Raw genomic sequence first — 19,510 nt, 5'->3', positions numbered from 1 at the left:
TAGGCTAGTGAGATACCTCGAGGGAGGACAAGACCAGAGAAAGACTTAGAGGGAAGATGATGATATGCCTTAGCTGAGCTGTTAAGGATGAAATTAAGCTCATCAGGTGAAGAGGGTTGGGTCTCCCTGGCCAAGGCAACAGCCCAAGGAAAGCCATGGGAGCCTGAGATGGGGACTGGTGAATGCTGGGAGGCTGTACTGTACCACTCGGTCAAGGAACATGATGGGGCTTGGGAGAGATGAGGTTGTAGAAGGCAGAAACAGAGTCTCAAACACCCAGCAGGCTCTCTTAAGAAGTTTAGATTTTTATCTCAATGATTATGGAGAATCACTGAATGATTTTAAACAACAGACTGAGAGAATCAGATGTGATAGAATCCTGACAGTAGAGCTGAGTTTTGAAGGTAGTGAATTTAGAAAGAGGACTTATAACTTGTAGGAGGCAATTGCAGTAACCTAGATAGATGATAGACTTTGAATTGTAGTTAAGACTCATGTAGTATTTATTGAGTCATGCTATGATATGTATTCACTCATGGAAAATTCCTCCATGGGTGTGTTTTTCCCCCTCATCCATTTACAGGCATGGAATGTGAGGTTGAGTAACTTGCTCATGATCATATAAGTGGGTGAACTGGGATTAGAACTTTGTACAAACACTCTTCCATAATGCCTCCATGGCAAGGGGGACAGAGAGGAAGAAAAGCCATGTTGAGGAAGAAGAACTGATGGGAAGTGATGATCACTACTTTGCAACCAGATGCTAGAGCAGATGGTAAAGTTTCTCCTTGCTACCAAGGCTTCTTGTTAATGTTTCTGTGTAAGTGATGGCTTCCTTCATCTCTACAAGGAAAAGAGACAGAGAGGCGATGAATTCAGGCTACAGCACATATAGAGTGACCAAATCTGTCACTGTATTGTACAATGTGGCACTTTTGTAGTTAAAGGGGGCACCAATGAGAGGGATACCAGATAACACTGTAAATTGGGATTAATCCAGGCAAACTTGGACATAAGGTCACATTAGATATATAGGATTTCACATTTCTATAATAAATACAGAGGGACACGGGAAAAGCAGCAACTGAGGTCTAAAACTGCAGAAATAGCTGGACTTGTGATTTGTGAATTGTTAATATATATTCGGTAGTAGAACCCATGATAGTGAAGGAGATGGCTCAAGAAGATTGTGTTGAAGGAGATAAGGAGAAAGCTAAGGACCAAATTCTACTGAATGAGAAGTAAGGACGGCAAGTACAGTATAGAATTTCAAAATAAAAATTGCAAAATTATGGGGCTGGCCCCGTGGCCAAGCGGTTAAGTTCTACTTAATAAGCTCTGCTTCGGCGGCACAGGGTTCAACCAGTTTGGATCCTGGGCGTGGACCTAGCATCACTCATCAAGTCATGCTGAGGTAGCATCCCAAGTAGTACAGCTAGAAGGACCCATGACTAGAATATACAACTATGTGCTGGGGAGCTTTGGGGAGAAGAAAAAAAAATAAGATTGGCAACAGATGTTAGCTCAGGGCCAATCCTTTCCTGCAAAAAACAACAACAAAACAATTTAAAAAAAATTCTCCTTATAAAGTATTCTAAGTTTATATGTATTTTTCTTTTTTTTCTTTCTTGTATCAGCTGGTGTCTTGATTTCTGCAGGCTACACTTCCTCTTTATTAGTATGTCTAATCAAAATTTGATTGTGAATTCTTTTTTTTAAGTATTTAATTCTATAGCCTTTAAACAATACCAAAATTATTCTACCATAAGGGCATCAATGAAAGTTGTTGAGTTTCTTAGAGCTAAGTAGCCTTGAATGTTCAACTAGTTTAGAATGTCAAGTTTTTATGTGTAACTTTCAGGAATTCAACCTGACATGAATGAATTTAAGTGGTTTTTTATACTCCTATGAGAAGCAATCACACACACACACCCCCTTAAAGTTAGAGAGAAGATAAAAGGAAATCACAACACTGGAGTAAAAAGTCGGTCCCTGGTTGCCTGTCAGTAGCCATTTTTTCTCTCCCATAAATACCCATCACCACTACAAAGCTATGGCACTGGGCTATTGCCCTCAGCACTTACTATTGACAATAGCTGTAGGCAAAATAGAAGCCATGGCAGCTTGCTGAGGAAGCAGCTGAATTGAGTCCAGCAGCCGCGCAGGGTACATCCCTTCTGTAAGAGTCATCTGACTGGCAGCTTGTAGCCTTGAGTCAAAATCCACCACAAAGGCAATTAGCTCTTCACCCTCAGAGATGGCCTTCGTAGTTGTGCACCAAAGCTGACCGCCTATTAAGAAGAAAAAAGAAAGAGAAAGAAAGAATTGACATAGAATGCTCGAGCCCACTGTCCACTGGATTGATGTCAAGAGCACCTCTTCATGTTCTTCACATTAGTTTCTACTGCGGTGGAGTGTTTGATCAAGACAACAGCGATACTCCTCTTCCTTGCTATGTGGAAAATTGTATTCCTTGCATTAAATGAACTGTTCTGTGACCAATAGTAGGAGAAGACTAAGAACCAAGTATAGACATAATCTGTAGAGCGTTTTGTCGACTGTTTGCCTTCCAGGGCTTGCCTTAATCAGTAACTGTGCTATCACATGGCATAGTGCCTAAGAACACATGTGGTGGGGATCCATCCATAGACGTTTATTTCAGGTGAGCCTCTGAGTTACTTTTTCTGTACCTTATGAAAGTAAGAAATTCCTTCTTTCTTCCTCCCTCCCTCCTACCATCAGACTGTCTCTTCCCCAAAAATACTCTTATTCTATCAACATCAGATGCCTGAAACTACAAAACAAGTTAACAAAAACTCCTAAAATTTAGAAAGTTAAAATGAAATTCCAGTTAGTTTTACTCTCCTTATGTCTGCTGCCATTTTTTTGGCTGAGTGATCTTTACTTATATAATATTCCTTATAATGCGGCTTCTTTATCTCCGTTTACCCTGATTGAACTTCCTGAAAAGAAGATATGCCACAGATCCTTTTCAAAAAGGATTATTTAAATAAAGATTTGTTTAAATGAAAAGAACCCTTTCTTCAAACACTAAGATATACTCTGGCTCGGCGCTTCAAATGATCACATGTGGTGCATTAAAAAGAAAATTAACTATGTAAGTACATCTTCTAATGTATTGGAATGCGATAGCGAATGCTCATTTATTTAACATGTTTAGACAGGCAAAGCACTTATATTTTGTTATCTACACTCTCAGGCCTAGATATGTATCCTATACAGTTATGCCTGAAATAATGTGGCATACTTGATATGTTATAAAGCTTTTTTTTCATTGTGTATATATTGCAAGGCTATATATTGTACTCATTAAGCAAGCAAAATTTGTACCCATTCTGATAAGTAATACTGCCCTGTTTATCTTTCAGGATAACTGTCTTTTCAACTGCACCTCATTTTTTCCACTCTCAAAGAGATCACAGTTTTTAAACAACTTGTGGTAAAAATCTGGTGGAGAAGATAACCACAGCATATGATATGGCAGAGTCACACAGAAAAATCAGGACACTGTTTCAGAGAAATCTTGGACAATTAATTAAACCAGCTGATTAAATTTTAAAGGTAAGCAAACAAAACACCATCTGTGACAGTACATGTTTGTGAAAAAAAAAAAGAGCTACGATTACATACCTCAAATGTGTGTGAAAGTTTCAAAGTAAAACACAAACAAACTAAAAGACTAGAAAACACCACCTATTTTTTCCCTCTTTGGTTCTAATGTATCTGAAAGCATACAAGTTTACCAAAATTGAAAACAGATTCACTCTGGCATTGATTTATTTATTTATAAATATACAAGCTAAACAGCATTATTGTGGAATCAGATGAGCACTGAAAAGTACTAAGTGATGGTATTTCTGCTGGAGTCATTTCTTCCTGCTGGAAGGATTCTGCATTCAGCTGTGCCTTCTCTGATGTGCATACGGATCCAAGCTACTTACAGCTGTAGACAAGGTAATCATTTGCACCTTATCTTTCCTCTGGGATACAGTTTATTAAGTGAGTCTGTATAATAGAGAGGTGGGGAGGGCAGAGTGGGCACTGCAATTCAGGGTTAACTTGATAGCCTGGTCTTTCAGACTCATTGGATTTTAATGTTGAACTGAATAACTTATATTATTGGTAATAATTTACCATTTTTCATAAATTTACATTATTGGTAAAACCACTATGGCTATTTTTCACAAAAGGAAAGTTTTGAACTCAGGTACCCAGGACAAATCGAGATTTTGGAAAAGGTACCACTCACAGCTAATCTTTATCACAGCAGTGAGCTAAGCAGCAGAATGACTCAGAATACTTGTGCTCAAACTTTCAGCCAAAAAGATCCAATAAATAAATAAAATTCACAAATATCAAGTGTACAGAAAAGTAAGCAAAAAATGATTTTTCTATGTTATTAAACAGCCTAGCACTTGTAAGGCATATCTGTCTTTTCATACATACTCAGTGATGTTCCACATTTTATTGTTTTGATTACTTTATCTCATTTTATGGTTTCAATGGACCACATCCTTTTACAAGGCTGAAGTAGGCTGAAAATGTACTGTGTAGACTTGATGAGGAAGTCAGTCGTCTTAGGATTGAATCTTTCAAATCCTTCATTAGCTATTGATTGAACTGGGCCTTATGGTTTCACACACAGCTGTACAACTAGAATGCACACATATAAACAAATAAATTATAATACCTCATGGTGGTGTCATCCTCTAATGCTAAAGGAAATGTGAGAGGAGTGGTAAGTGACCTCTTGGGGGAGTCGGGCAAGCCACCCGAGGTGACTTTTATTGACTCATAAAGAATAGAGCTAAAATAGCAGAAGTATGTGTAGGGGGGACCTGACAGGTACGTCATTACTGGCAGAGAAAGGAGCATCATGCGAGTGTGGGACTGTGGAAGAGCCTGACTGGTCCTGGTAATGGTTCGGAGGCCAGCAAACCTGGAGCTTGGAGACTGAGGGAGAAAGAGGTGGATTATGGGCAGGGGTGTGCCAGAGCTAACCTGTCTGGGTCACAGGGTGGAATGTTCAATTGTCAGGAATTTTGTGTGCTGGCTGGTATCACACTGGTAACTTGAAATCAGCTGTGGTGAGAGTTGTAGCATTTGCCATGGGAATTGGCAAACACTACAGAGCAGGGCTTCCTCCCACAAAAAGTGTAGAGCAGGATGAGACAGCTTTGAATGTAACATAAAAACAGTTGTGTCTGGCTCATGACGGGGAGATAGTATTTATTTTCTATTAATATATATTAATGTATTTTTAAAATAGATATTAAATATATTAAATTTAATATTAAATGTATATTAAAAATATAATAAATATATATATTAAATTTAATATGAATGAATGAATGAAAAAATTCTTGACCTGAGCCTTTTTCCCCCTCAGAATACAGGTCTGAGGGTAGTGAGGAGAGGAAACTGAAGGGATAGAAAACGTTACCACTAGGGCCATTTGCAGGCTGTTGTACTAGTTCAGTTGTGAGAAGTGTAAATTGTGAGAGAGAAAAGGGCCAAGGTCAAGACAGATGGCTGAGAGAGAACTGTGGTAATTTCATAAGATGAATAAGAGAAAGGAAGCTGTTGAAAATGACAGCAAGGTGTCTTGTTTGGGAAACCAGATGATGGTGATGCCATTAACAAGGCAGTAAAGCTGGTATATTAACAAGGGTATTACACAGGCAACAGTGAGACAACAGGTACCAGTTAGGAGCACTTTCTTCGGGCCAGATACTTCATCTATTTTAATCCTATCAATTATTCTGTGAGGTAGGTGATATTTTCCTCATTTTAGAGTTGAGAAAATTGAAGCAGAGAGCTTAACTAACTTGCCCAAAGCTACACACGTGGTCAGTGGCAGAATCATGATTGAGACTTGTGTCTGTCCGACTCCGAGCCCAAGTGTGCACTTGCATGTGTGTTGTATGTATGCATCTGTATGTGTATGCCTGGAAATACTGAATTCTGCCTTGAAAATGTCAATTCTGAGCTACCTGAGAAGCTTTTGGGTAGATGTATCAAGGATGCAGTTGGAACTCGGAGGAGACATAAGGCTGGAGAAAAAAATATTTTGGAAGTCACCAGCACATTCTAAATGACAGTGAATGCTCTTTGCATTGATGTGGTAACGCAGGAAGATTACAGCATGAAAAGAGAAGGACCAAAGATTAAAACTTGGGGTAGCTCACCATTTAAGATGTGGGTAGAGGAGATGGAATCATTTAAAGATACAAAGAACATATATTTGGAAAAGTTAGAGGGAAACCAAGAGAATGATACCGCAAAAATCAAGGATTGGTTCTTTGAAACTGTTTGGTTGAGTTTCTTAGATGGTGAATTTAGAGAATCCCAACTTGAAGGAGTCACTTATAGGGAAGGATCGCCTATGTATTGTAACATAGTTCCACTTATTGATTGAAATAAAATATTCTAGGTATAATTGCTAGTGAAAGATTTAATCCTATCTGGAGGAAGTATGGACAATGGACGCAGACTGCTGGGGTGCAAATCTTGGCTCTGCCACTTACTAATTGTGTGACTTTGAACTTGTAACCTAAGCATTCCGCCTATCAGTTTCCTCATCCTTGAAAATGGGGATGATGGTAATAGTATGGAACTCATGGTGTTATTATGAGGATTAAATAAGCTAATATATGTTAATATAAGCTATTAAATGAGTTAATATAATATAAATAAGCTAATAAGCTTAAGAACAGCACCTGACATATAGTAAATTCTATGTAATTGTTAATCATTATCCTTTTGGTTTGGTCTGGTTGGGACTAGTACTCTCATTTGTCACTGCCCTGCTAAATCCAAGAAAAGAAATCTCACCAGAAAGAAAAGACAAACCTATGAATTCAATGAGAAAATGTATCTATGCTTCACGGAGAGCACTAACTCATTTCAGAAAAGAAAGACAATGGCTGCATCCATTTGTGGATCACATACTCTATCTTGACCACTTAGAAATAGAAATAGTTTCTAGCCATCTACGTGGGGCTGTGGAGGCAGGAGAACTGTTCCTACCCTGTTTTTAGAGTCAGGTTATACAGGGGACAGCTCTAAATTACAGCTGAATAGAGGGCAGCATTATTCATCTTCATTAAGAAGCAAGCTGAGTGCATGAAAATGCTAAATCACATTGATATTTAGCTATTTTGGTGTCTGACCTCATCTTCAATGGAAACAAATCACAGGGTATTACATTTGGCTTTAAAATAAGAGTACTACTATGAAAGAAAGAAAGAAAGAAAGGAAATAGCAAGTACTGGCAAGGATGTGGAGATTTTGGAACTCTTGTGCCCTGCTGGTGAGACTGTAAAATGGTACAGCCACTGTGGAAAACAGTATGGCGGTTCCTCAAAAAATTAAGAATAGAATTACCTTATGATCCAGCAGTTCCACTTCTGGATATATATTTAAAAGAATTGAAAGCAGGGTCTCAAAGATATTTGCACACCCATGTTCACAGTAGCATAATTAAAAATAGCTAAAACATGGAAGCAACTCAAGCATCCATTGACAGAAGGATGACTAAGCAAAATGTGGCACATACATACAATGGAATACTATTCAGCTTTAAAAAGGAAGGAAATTCTGACAATGCTATAGCATAGGTGAAACTTGAGAACATTATGTTAAGTGAAATAAGCCAGTCACAAAAAGATAAATACTGTAAGATTCCACTTATACGAGGTACTTAAGGTGTTCAAAATCACAGAGACACAGACAGTAGGATGGTGGCTGCCAGGGGCTGGGGGTGGGGGGAAACGGAGAGCTACTGCTTAATGGGCATCAAGTTTCAGCTTTGCAAGACGAAAGAGTTCTGGAGATGGATGGTTGGAATGGTTGTACAACAGCATTAATATACTTAATAACTGTACACTGAAAAATCATTAAGATAGTAAATTTTATGTTATATATATTTTACCACAATAAAAAAATTGGAAAAAAATTAGAGAGCACCATTTTTTTCAGTAAGAAACATCGATTGTGAACCTAAAATTTTTGCACAAGTTTTTTAGCCATAGTTAAGGGTGGAAATATAACTTTTATAAAGTGCTTTTCATATGAGATGGTTTGCAAAAGCATAAAAAATCCAATATGAGTAAGGTCTTCTCTCCTGATTTTCCTGTCAAAGCTACTTTAACAAACTACTACTTGAAAGCTAAGTCCCTAGTGGAACAAAGTTGCTGCTGAGGTAGAGTTTATTTGGCCACATTACCTATTTTCATTTGAATGGATTTTGGATATTTGTGTAGATCTGAAAGTTGTGAATGATGTAACTCCTGTTGTATTCTGTTGACGTGGGTGCCTGTGTTTTGAGTGCCAGTGGAGTGTTCCCATCAACTCTCCATAGATGTGAAATTTAAGGATTCCGAACAGATGTTTTCTGTGACTTTCATATGAGTAGTATGCTTAATGCCTCCAGATTTAAACCAAGCAAATTTTCATATATACTAATTTTCATACTATACTAATATACTAATCTACACTAATTGTATATTTAAATAAAAACAAATAGAATTATGCAAAGGTATTGGATGCACATATGACAATATAATAAATGTTTAACTGAAAAAACTCTTGCAACTTTTTTTGCACAACCATTCAACAGCAAACGATCTTTCTTAAAGGGATTACATGCTAATAATGAAGCATAGTTGGCACTCAAGATCACTGAAAATTTACTTGTCCTCAGTGGAAAGATGGATTAGAAAGAGCACTTAACTGGTGGGTAAGGAGTTTTAGTTCAAGCCCTGACTTGATTATTGTTACTGTGTGATCTTGGAGAATTGCTTTACTTACATCATATAAAATGACAGCCCTAGGCTAGAAACTCTCTAGATTATTATCATCAAGTTGTGAGCAACTTTTTATACTTCTGTGACCAAGATGCTAATAATAGAAATAATCACACATTTATTAAATGGTTACTCTGTGCTAGGCACTATGCATTATCTTAATTTCTCCCAACGGTGAGGTGGCTTTTATTTATTCCCATTTGACTGTGAGATCATGAGGCTGGAAACGTACGTAAATTCTTCAAGGTCACACAGCTAGAGGGGAATTGGAGGAAGAGAAGGAGATGTGGGAGATGGCCTTTAACAAGGCAGTTTGGCTCCAGATTCTGTATGAAGAGCCAGGTGTCCCAAGTCACAGCACCATCTGATGTTCACTAAGTAACTACACTGCACCTTACTTGATAACTCAGAGTTTGGGTAATGAGCACAGTTATCTCTCTGAATTAGATACGAGAAGGCTCATTTTATAAAACATCAAGAAGATTACACAGTGATGAGATACAGCTTTTAAAGGTATAGCTACAATTGGAGAATAATGTCTGTATTTGTGACATGGAAGTAACTCCAGTTTATCTTCTAATGTGACTAAGAAATAATTATAATAGCCAACCCTTAGAAAGCACTTACTATGTGCCAAGCACTATTCTAAACGTTTCAGAAATATTACACTCATTTTCTAATATTAAATATGAATATAGCATTTGTTTGCTTCTCTACTTAAATTGCAAATTGAGCTGGACACTAAAAGGGCATCAAAATCCTACATAGGCATAGAGCACTGGTTGACAATCTTGACTGCCCAGTAGACTCACCTGGGAACTCTTCATCACACTGACTTTCAGATCCTGCCCAGAAGAATCAAACCAAAATCGCTAAGAGTGAAGTTTGGGCCCCATTATTTTTTTCTTTTCTTTCCTTTTTTATTTTTTCCAATTTTATCTATTTTTTAATTGCAGTAACATTGGGTTGCGACATTATATAGCTTTTGGATGTACATCATAACATATTTTGAATTCTGTGTAGATTACATCATGTTCACCACCCAAAAACTAATTATAGTCCATCCCCTCACATGTGAGCCTAATCACCCCTTTTGCCCCCTTCCCCCATGGTAACCACCAATCCATTCTATGGGCCCCATTATTTTCTGGAAGCTCCACAGAGGGCTTAATGTGCCTCTAGAGTTAAGAATCACTGGCATAAGGGTACACTGTCTGCAGTTTGCATAGGGTGGAAACAGTGAGACCCTATGAACAAAAAAGTCTCCTGATAATGAAATATTTCAAAGACATGTACAAACAATTCAGTAGAGAGACGTCCATTTTGAAATTCAGAAAATGAAATTTGAAAATAGCTTTGCATTTCCTCTTTTTTCTCTAACATTTTAAGAATGTGGGAATGATGAGTGAAAAAGTGAAGAAAGGCAGAGAAAGCAAGGATGTCATGACTTAGCATTATCTCTCAAGTGAATAAGTCAGTGAGGAACTCAGTGAATGTGTGAATTATATTCCATCTTACAATGTTTAATTCTTTGTTATCTTGAAGATATGTAATTTATTATTAGGAATGATCAATAATAATGATCCCCAAACCTGTGAATGATCATATTGTGCAAACCAGAGCAAAAAAATCACAATCCTACTGCATGAGTGTGAAGTTTTTTATCAAATGACATCAGGCTCTGAAGCAGCTATCTGATACCTTCCTTGCTTCCACCAAATGGAAGGGTTATTTTAGGATTCTCCTCTTTGTCTGCCTCTTATGCTGCAAACATAGTCATTATCCCCAGACTCCACTCTCACACACCACTCCCTTCACAAATGAAGGACAATACATTCAAGGTTCCATAGAAAGTAATAACTATCAAGACCTTGATGTTTTTGAAAAACCATGTACTTGCTGTTCTAAGCAATGTTTATGATCAAAGTTCTTGTACAAACAGATATGGTTCCTAACAGGAAGCTTATAAATTTTTCTCATAATTGCTGTCAAAACTGCAGTGAAGTGTACTACAAGTTTTGATAATAAAGAATAAAGTCACAGTTCAAACTCGATTATATTTTGGAAATTCACGCTCCTCTTACTAGAAGCAGTGGCCTCAAATATCTCCTCATCCTGCCAAATTTTTCACTTGCACTTTTATTATTTATGAAATCAGTGTCTGCACAATGTCATGCAGACCTCTGCTGATAAACTCTAATTAAGATTAAGACAAGCCTTTTGGAAAGGATCCCATCATTAGCAAACATGATAAACACAAAAATACTCCCTACTTGTCAACCAGGAGCAATTCAGCAACTAACAGTATTATCTGTTGCTAGGTTACAGAGCTGACAAAGCTTCAATTATATTGTTCCACCATACCTATAGAGTTCTGTATAAGCAAAACGTATCCAGTATAAAAGCATTTAACTTCGTCCATGCTATCTGCAATTCTCGGCTTCTTACAATGGTAAAAATCAGGTTAATAATTACATAGCGCGCTGAAAAATCTTTTCCATGTGTTATGTCTATACATGTCTCTTTCTAATTTATCTGTGTGATTGACAGACGCTTGCTTTGTAAAAATAAGGAAATGCAAGCAACTTGAAGGCGTAAACCTCCAGCACAACTATGTCCGGGCTCATCAAGATATGGCCCTAAGCTTAGCATGAAAATATACAGCAAATTGAACCAATTAAATCACATTTAGATTTTGTATTACTCTGCCTCACTATGTAGAAGGATAAGGAGCCTCAAGCAGATAGATAGGGATACCAGTTTGAAACTTTATTTTAAACCAAAAAAACCACAAAACCCCACACACTTACCTAACAGTACAAAAGGAAATAGATGGTTTACAATAATAATTTATTCTAATGGCTTTTCTAAAAGTTGAAGTTAGTAACTTTTACTACATGGCATTAAGTCATTGTCTTACTTCTCTTTATTAGACCGGGAACTCTAGGGGGAAAAAAATCAATAAACACAGCCTCCCAAATGCAGACATTCGACAAGGGAAAAAACAAAGACAAAAAGCCACGTGTGTAAAAAGAGAAAGTCTATGTGAATCGGATCTTCGAGATTATTTCATCACAGGTGATTGTTTGTGGTTTTCATGGAAATCTGGAGAAGAATTAATTACATATAAATGAAGCAGCATTTTAAAATAGTCCTGGCATAAAAATATGTTATATTATATACTGAATTGCTATAGCATTTTGATTTCTGCAGATGTACAATGATATTTCTGCATTACCTAAAAGTCTACCTCCTCCATATGTAGGATACAAGAAGATGGTCAACGGATCATCAGAGTTTAGTTAATAAAAATTACATATTGGCCTCTTGAGTAAACCATGATACCTCTTAGGAAGACTCAGATGAATGAAAGCCATTCTCCCAAGGGATTAATGGGCTGTTTAACACACACACACACACACACACACACACACACACATACACACACACCCCCGAAGGACATTATGTTATGTTTCTGGAAGTGGAAAAAATCAGGGATACTTACTTGTTTGCTCATTAACTTCTTTTATTTTTACTAAATAATTTGAATATCCAACATGATGCCTGTTTGTGAAATTTGATTTTTTTAACAACTGGGAAGTGATTGGTCAGAATAATTCCCTAAAAGCTAAATAATTGCCCCATTTCAACATGGCGCATTACTGCCTAGATCTCAGGGTTTAGACATTAACACAGTACATATATCTATACGTAGCCACATTGTTTAATACAAATTTTATAATGAATTCAAATCCAATACTGTTGAAATTCTTGACAGTGGAGTAGTGCAAGGAATAGAACTTATAAATTATGTGTGCCCCTTCTTTGAAAACCACTGTGGAGGTTTCTTTGTGCATTGGCAAATACAGTAGGAATATGAGGTATTGTGTGGATCCTCCTGCACAGCACCTGATAAAAGAATAAAGAGCTGTGACATATTCTTAAAACAATAGAGGAATTAAAGGGAAACAATGGGCCAGCTGCTTCATTAATACAATCAAAAGGGAGCCCAGCACAGAGGAGTCCAGATAATTAAGCACTACTCTTTTAGACCTCTTTTCTATAATAAAATTGCTTAAAAATGTATTAACTACTTCATAGTTGTTAGATAGATCTTTGCACTTGTTTATTTAGAGTTGATTAATGCCTTTTTTTCTGTATGCAGCAACATGCCAACTCATAGTTTACCATAGTTTTTGAATAAAATAGAGTGAGAATAATTGATAAAGATCTGCACAATACACAGCAATAAATCAAAAGCATTTTGCAAAAGGTCTTTTCTGTTTCTAAATAATCTTTAACATTTTTCATTTGTACTTATAGGCAATGCAGGGCATTTGAGGGCATTTAACTTTCCCATGCTGGCACTCCTGACATCTTTTTATAGAACATCCTAGCAGTTCCTGGGAGAGGGGGGAAAATCAGACTTGACCAGCAAATCTGAAGAGTGCCTTTGGTATTTGGGCCAAAGGAGAGGAAGAACCTCTTTTTTTTTTTGATTCTTCTTTGCCTTTTCCAATCATGAGGGATGGACATACAGCAGAATTACTTGCCAAATGCACTATTTATCCTTCATTAACTTGATTATAGAAAACAAAAACAACTTTTTATGCTCTTTCTGGTAAAACACAATTTACAATTTAAGACATCAAGCCTTTTATTCTTCAACTTTTCTGTCGGCAGACTTTCTTCTGATGTCAAGAGAACATTTAATTGCTTAAGAACTGGAAAATTGGGAACCGACCACTGTGTGGTGAATGTTGAAGTGAGAATAAAAACCATACTCTAATTTTCTCCCAAAAGTTTTTAAGTAAGCGTATGTCAACCCAACATTAAAATTACAAACTTTACTAACTCTGTGGTCAGTTTAAATAAAGTTTAGTCTATTCTGATGATTTTAGGATCTTAATTGAGAAGCTGAAATAGAATTAGAAAGAACAGGAGTTGGAGAGATAAATGAATAAAGATACTTAATCATATTTCTGAGATTAAGAGAAGAAAGATTCTGCTTTTACACATATGTTACATATGATTTAAAATTTATCAGCTGGAGTCATATTTCCAAAGATCTTCCTGTATTATGTCCATATTTTAGAGGATATGGAATACTCAATTCCAGCTATGAAACCTGGCTTCTGACTTCAGTTGTTAGTTCCCTATTAGAGCCATAAGTTTTCCTTGAATACCAGGAAATAAAAACACAAATTAAGTACAATTAAATTAGGTACAAATGAAGATGATTATTTTAGGAGCTATTATCTATGATTATTTATTTAAATATTTTTATTTTGATTAAGCCCACAAAACTTACTTTGTTTGAGTGAAATGTAAAAATAAGTAAACACAAACTGTTTATAGGCTTATGATCAAGTGGATCCTTTCAAAGATACATCTTTGAATGCCTCAAGTTTATAAATTATGTCTTTATGGAAATGTACAAAAACTGGTAAACATTGGTAATGAGCTTAACAACGTCATCTGTGAATTATTTGTCACTTCAAACATTATAAGCTTTATTACTTAGCATAAATTGAACAGGTAACATTGGTCTGAGCAGAACTCAGAAACAAAGAAACAGAAACACCCTTATTCATCTACAGGAATTATCTGTGTGACGATAGGAAACACTATCACTCCATTTTATAGACAAGGAAATCAAAGCCAGCGTGGTTAAACCAGGGCATTTCCTAAACCCCCTCCTATCTATCACAGAGGGACTTCCCTGGCCCAAACTTGCAAAAGATCCACACTAGATCTTTTGGTTCCTGGCAAGTATTCTCTCCACAGAACTTATCGTTTTTCCTCTAAGAAAATGTCTCCTACTGAGACGATTTCCTTTCCCTTTTAAGAAGCACATGAAGCCCCTTTCAGAAAAGGAAACAGTGTCATAGTGATCAGTTCTAGATTCCTTCTGAAGTGTAGGTGCAGAAAATTTGCCCCACGAATAAGAAGGCATTCAGAACTGCCTGGAAAACCTTCTGAACTAATGCGTTGGAAGTCGTGAATCTCAGGTAGCCTACCCTGGGTTTAGGCAAATAGATCCGATGTTTTCATGGGATTTCAACAGGAAAAGGTCTGTTCATGGAATCTTTTCAGTATTCCTGGGGTTTGTGCTCTGGTCTAAGGTGTGCTGTGTCATGGCTTTGCAGGAACTTGCAGTGGTGTCGTGAGGTAGCCCATCTGAGCGTCTGGCTGCCTGGCATTCACAATTTTGAATGACCAGCCGAGAGGTGACATTACACCCCAAAGGCGATCCGTCAAAATTCCGCCTGCAGCTGATAAACTGATTACAAAGCTGCCTAAGACTCTGCTTGTAAACAAAAGCATTTATCAGCTAATAATTTGCAATAAACTGATGTAACTCCCAGCTGAGCCCCTAACTGTAATTGTCTTTACCATCTGCCTATTAAAACACCATTCTTCATCAGCAATCAGGAGCAGAAGGGAGGAAATCTCCACCAAAATACACAAGTTGCAAGCTTATGAATAATCTGAGTGCATTCTGCACTTCCATTATGACTCGTGCGTTGGGTACCCTTAATTTTCATTTTTGCCTAGCCTGGGAATGCTCAGAAATTAGATGGAGGGGAAAAGAAGAGCAGAGGGAAAAAATGAAACATTGTGCCTACTGCTCTGCAGAGGAATAAATTATCCAAGTTCATCGTAGCAGGCTGTTTTTAATTTCTTTCTTTCCTTCTTCCACTGCAATATCCATTGCATATCCTGATGAAAGGCCCCAAGCACCAGGCTGGAAATGAACCTCTTCATTCTCTTTGCAGCTTGTCCATTTCCATTACACTTCTTTGTTTTGCTTTTTTTTTTTTTTTTTTTTTTTAATTCCAAGAGGCTCATTAAACTTCTCCAGGGAGTCAGTTTAAGAGCGTAGACTCCTATGAAAGGGTGTTGAAGGGCTGGCAGGCCCCTGCAGGGTTGGGTATATCCGTGGGTTAGAAGTGCCAAATTGCTGGCAGAGCCCTGCCTTTGCAATCCTCAGTCTGCCACCACAGACGGATGGCTTCCATATTCTAGTGCCCCAGAGCGCGTGCTCTGCCCAACTCTCCTCCCAGAAGATGGATTTCAACAACAGTAGGTTCCAATAGTCAGAAACTCCTTGTTCTTAGAAGAAATCCTGCCCCTTAGGTGCTGACCACATGCATCCACATAAGGAAGGAACTAGGAAAGGGGTTACATTCCTTTGCACTGTGTTTTTCTGGAAACTTCTCTCTGAAGAGGCAATATGATTCCATGTTTTCTCAAAGTTTATTGACTTTTAAGTATATTTACTCTAATTTTCTCCTCACAAAATATACTACTTATTTTAAAATCCACAGTATTAAACACACAAACTGCCCCGATGTTGATATTTTAAAAGTATATATATATATATATGTATATACAGAATACACTTTTTTCTTATCCTTTTGCTGCCCAGAGGATGTTCCTTTTTTCAGGTTATTCCTTTTTCCAGAGAACCTGTTATCCCTCCAAAAGAGCTGAGAAACTCTGCTGAAGGAGACTACCCCACTGACTATGTGCTACAATGAACAATGACCAACTGCTGTTTTTAAGGTTCAAATTCTGAGGATAAGAATTCGTGTCAGGTTTTCTTATTATAACATAATTTAAATTAATGTTTATGTTGTTATTTTGTTCATGAGAGCTTTTCCATAGGTAATTATTTTTCTTTACAGTCTACTGTTGAATACAACAGAACTAATAATTGCCTTCCACACAAATGGTGGAAGTGGACACTCAGGCACCTGTTTTCGTTGTGCCTGGTCTGGAGAAGAAGGTTAATGAGGAACAATGAGTCTGATTTTCCACATGAGTATGAAGGACCTGAGGTGCAGGCAAAATTGCATGTTACTATGTTCCTTGAATTTCGGAGACATCAAATATTAGGACAAAGGTTTGACACAGATTTTAAATAACACAAAAATCTTCAAAGACATTAATTGCATAAGGTAGATTGCTGTCTAGAAGTGCTGAATTTCTTTCTCATCCCACCTTTGATACTTTTATCAAGACTTTGGGATTCTTTGGTCACGGAGATTATTTAAATTAATAAGATATGGAGTAAGAGTGAGCACATTGAACTATGTTGACTTATAATGTCTTACAAAATTAACTAAAAAGACTATACCATCATTTAACTTATAGTTTAATGATTAAAGATGACTTAGATTAAACTTCCGTGTTCATTAACTGCTTCCAAATACACACACAGAAGTGGTGATGTGGTGTTTTATTTGTTAAAAATTTTTCACACCAGATGGATATTTTTATGTCATGACTTAAGCAAAACCGGAAAACTTTGATAGTTATTACTTCTATATCTAAAACCTTCCGGATGGTCTATTCCAAAAAGGGAAACTCAACTCATATTTGAAATGTTGTTGGATCTCTATCCTAAGGCAAACTTTAGAACTATTATATAACAAATTATAATAAAATGCTTTCATGTGAATGAAGGATATTTATAGTACATGGATAGCCTTTGCTTTTCTTCATGAGTCTCTCTCTCTCTATATTGATGTTTATGTACCTAGTCTGGATTTCAACTGGTTTGGAGAAGTTTGGTAAGAAAACAGTTTTGAAAAACTAATTACCAGCAGATGGCGCTCAGTACATTCTATGAGCCTAGCCAGAAGAAAAGAAAATACGGGCTTTATTTATTTAATTCTATTTTATCCTAAATGTGAAGTTGCTATATCAAGCTTTATAATCCCCAAAGATTTCTGTTAATTGACTAAACAACTTTGTGATTATTTACAGACTCTCTTCCAACGCTCATCTAAATGGCACTGCATCCAACTTACGTGCCCATGTGAAGATAAAGTATAAAGATGTAACCCACTTTCCCCTGAAACAGGAAAAGAACAGAAACCTGGGTTCCTAAAGTAGAACATAAACTCGCCAAATGAATTTTCTGCTTAAAATAAGACAATTACCATTTCTTTGCTTTTTGGTACCGTACTTTCTTAAATGAAGAATGTGAAACCCTTATTTTTGAATGGCTTTATAACCTGCATCATGGTTGTTTTAAAGTCCTCTTATAATAAGCCTCTTTGAGTAGATATTTGCTGATTACTGGGACACATATACTGCCTCTGAATGTTATGGAGAATTCTGTGTTTGAGCTGAGGAAGAAAAAAAGCAACTTTGAATGATTATTACATGTGTAAAACTACATAATCCTGTAGAAAGTCTGTCCGAAGTGATGTTCTCTTTTTCTTCTCCTTTCCCCCTGCCTGCTGTCTCTTCCTCTAACTAGGAGAAAACTTTGCTCTGAACTTTAAAACTTTGTTTTTTTCCAATCACCATTACTAGCAGTAATAACTAGCAGTATTTTGTTCCTTCTAATGACAAAGAGTGTAAGGAATTTTATCTAAGGATCCTTATAGATCCCTCTACATTCACTTCCTCCACACCTTACTATCATTCTCTCGTTGGCTAAGTGCTTTTCTCCACTTGCTTTTAATTTGGCCTTGCATATAGCAAAGGTACCCATAGTCACACTACATTCTCAACTCTTGCCATTCTTAAGTGGAAGTCCTGGGACCAGTGTCCCAATGGTATAGCTGCTTAACAGTGAGTCTTAAACTCTAAAGGTTTCACCTGTTGAATTTCTAGGCAAAGTCCCATTAAAGAGAGTGGAGAGTAAGTTTGAAAAACTCAGTAGGACTATGTATAATAAGCATCATGTTGTGTCCCACCATCATTTGTAAGACCTACTTAAGACATGTATTTTCAGAATATGCACAATATAGCTACTATATAATCTTATTACCGCTTAAGAACATTTAGCATTTCTCACAAATTATAATAGCATTAATAAAACAAATAAATTAAAAGCAAGTGTTCAGTCAACATAATAACATACCGTGTAATTTCAAAGGAAGAAATGGGCCTCCAAGTCATTGAAACTCCACAACAGAAAGGGAGTTGAGGCTCTGCCCAGTGCTTTGAAAATCCATCTTTCAAGGTCGGCCCTTGACAGTCAAGTTAAGGAAGGGCAGCGTCGAAGGCAGGGTGGCCTCCTGCCAAGGCTGTTGCAGATGAATGGGTGATCTTAGGGGAATGAACTGCGAAATCTCAAATTTTGCTCATGTGATGATAAAACCAGAGCCAAATGATTTTTTCTAAGACTTGTATGGCCTTCTGTTCCATTTTAGTGTGCAATTTGGAATGATAAATTTTACCATGCATTAATTCGTACAAAAGGGTCAATACTATATTCAAGAGCATATCAATTGTTTTCAGTAAGATTAACAATGAAGTACGTTGTCTTTATCCTCAAACGGGTGCAAAGATCCTCAGGCTGGTGTCATCTGGCTACAGAAAAATGTACTGTTATCACTGACTTTCAGAATAAAGGGGAGAACATTCTACTGAACGTTTAATGATCCTTTTTAGTTGGACCCGTTGTGACAGGATTTGGTACAACCTATTCATGTTCTATATCACAATTCATCTTCACCTTTAGGTATGAATCTCAAGTAAGACAAAAAACAGAATGAGGAGGAGAAGACAGCGGGGCTAGGGTGAGAATCCTCTTCACAGAGGCTCTCCTCTGTACAGCACAACAGGTCGGGCACTGAACCAGGGTGTGGTTTAATGCAGGGTGGACCGACAGGGGAGAACATTACACTCAAGGGCGCAGCTCATCAAGAAGTTCATCA

General features: G+C 37.1%; 1 protein-coding gene across 4 annotated transcripts in view; it reads right to left on the bottom strand.

The window, feature by feature from the left end:
- Window positions 1-19,510, bottom strand: part of ZFPM2 (zinc finger protein, FOG family member 2) — a 439,892-nt gene that overhangs the window by 7,353 nt on the left and 413,029 nt on the right. For all 4 annotated transcript variants that reach the window (XM_023648859.2, XM_070221671.1, XM_070221673.1 and 1 more), the window contains one exon: window positions 2,085-2,291. In XM_023648859.2, coding sequence (XP_023504627.2) covers window positions 2,085-2,291 — 207 coding nt within the window. The remainder of the gene's footprint in view (window positions 1-2,084; window positions 2,292-19,510) is intronic.

This window comes from Equus caballus, chromosome 9, assembly GCF_041296265.1.
Source record: "Equus caballus isolate H_3958 breed thoroughbred chromosome 9, TB-T2T, whole genome shotgun sequence".
Lineage (NCBI taxonomy): Eukaryota > Metazoa > Chordata > Mammalia > Perissodactyla > Equidae > Equus > Equus caballus.
The sequence above is the reverse complement of the archived record's forward strand: the minus strand, read 5'-3'. Positions and strand labels throughout refer to the sequence as shown.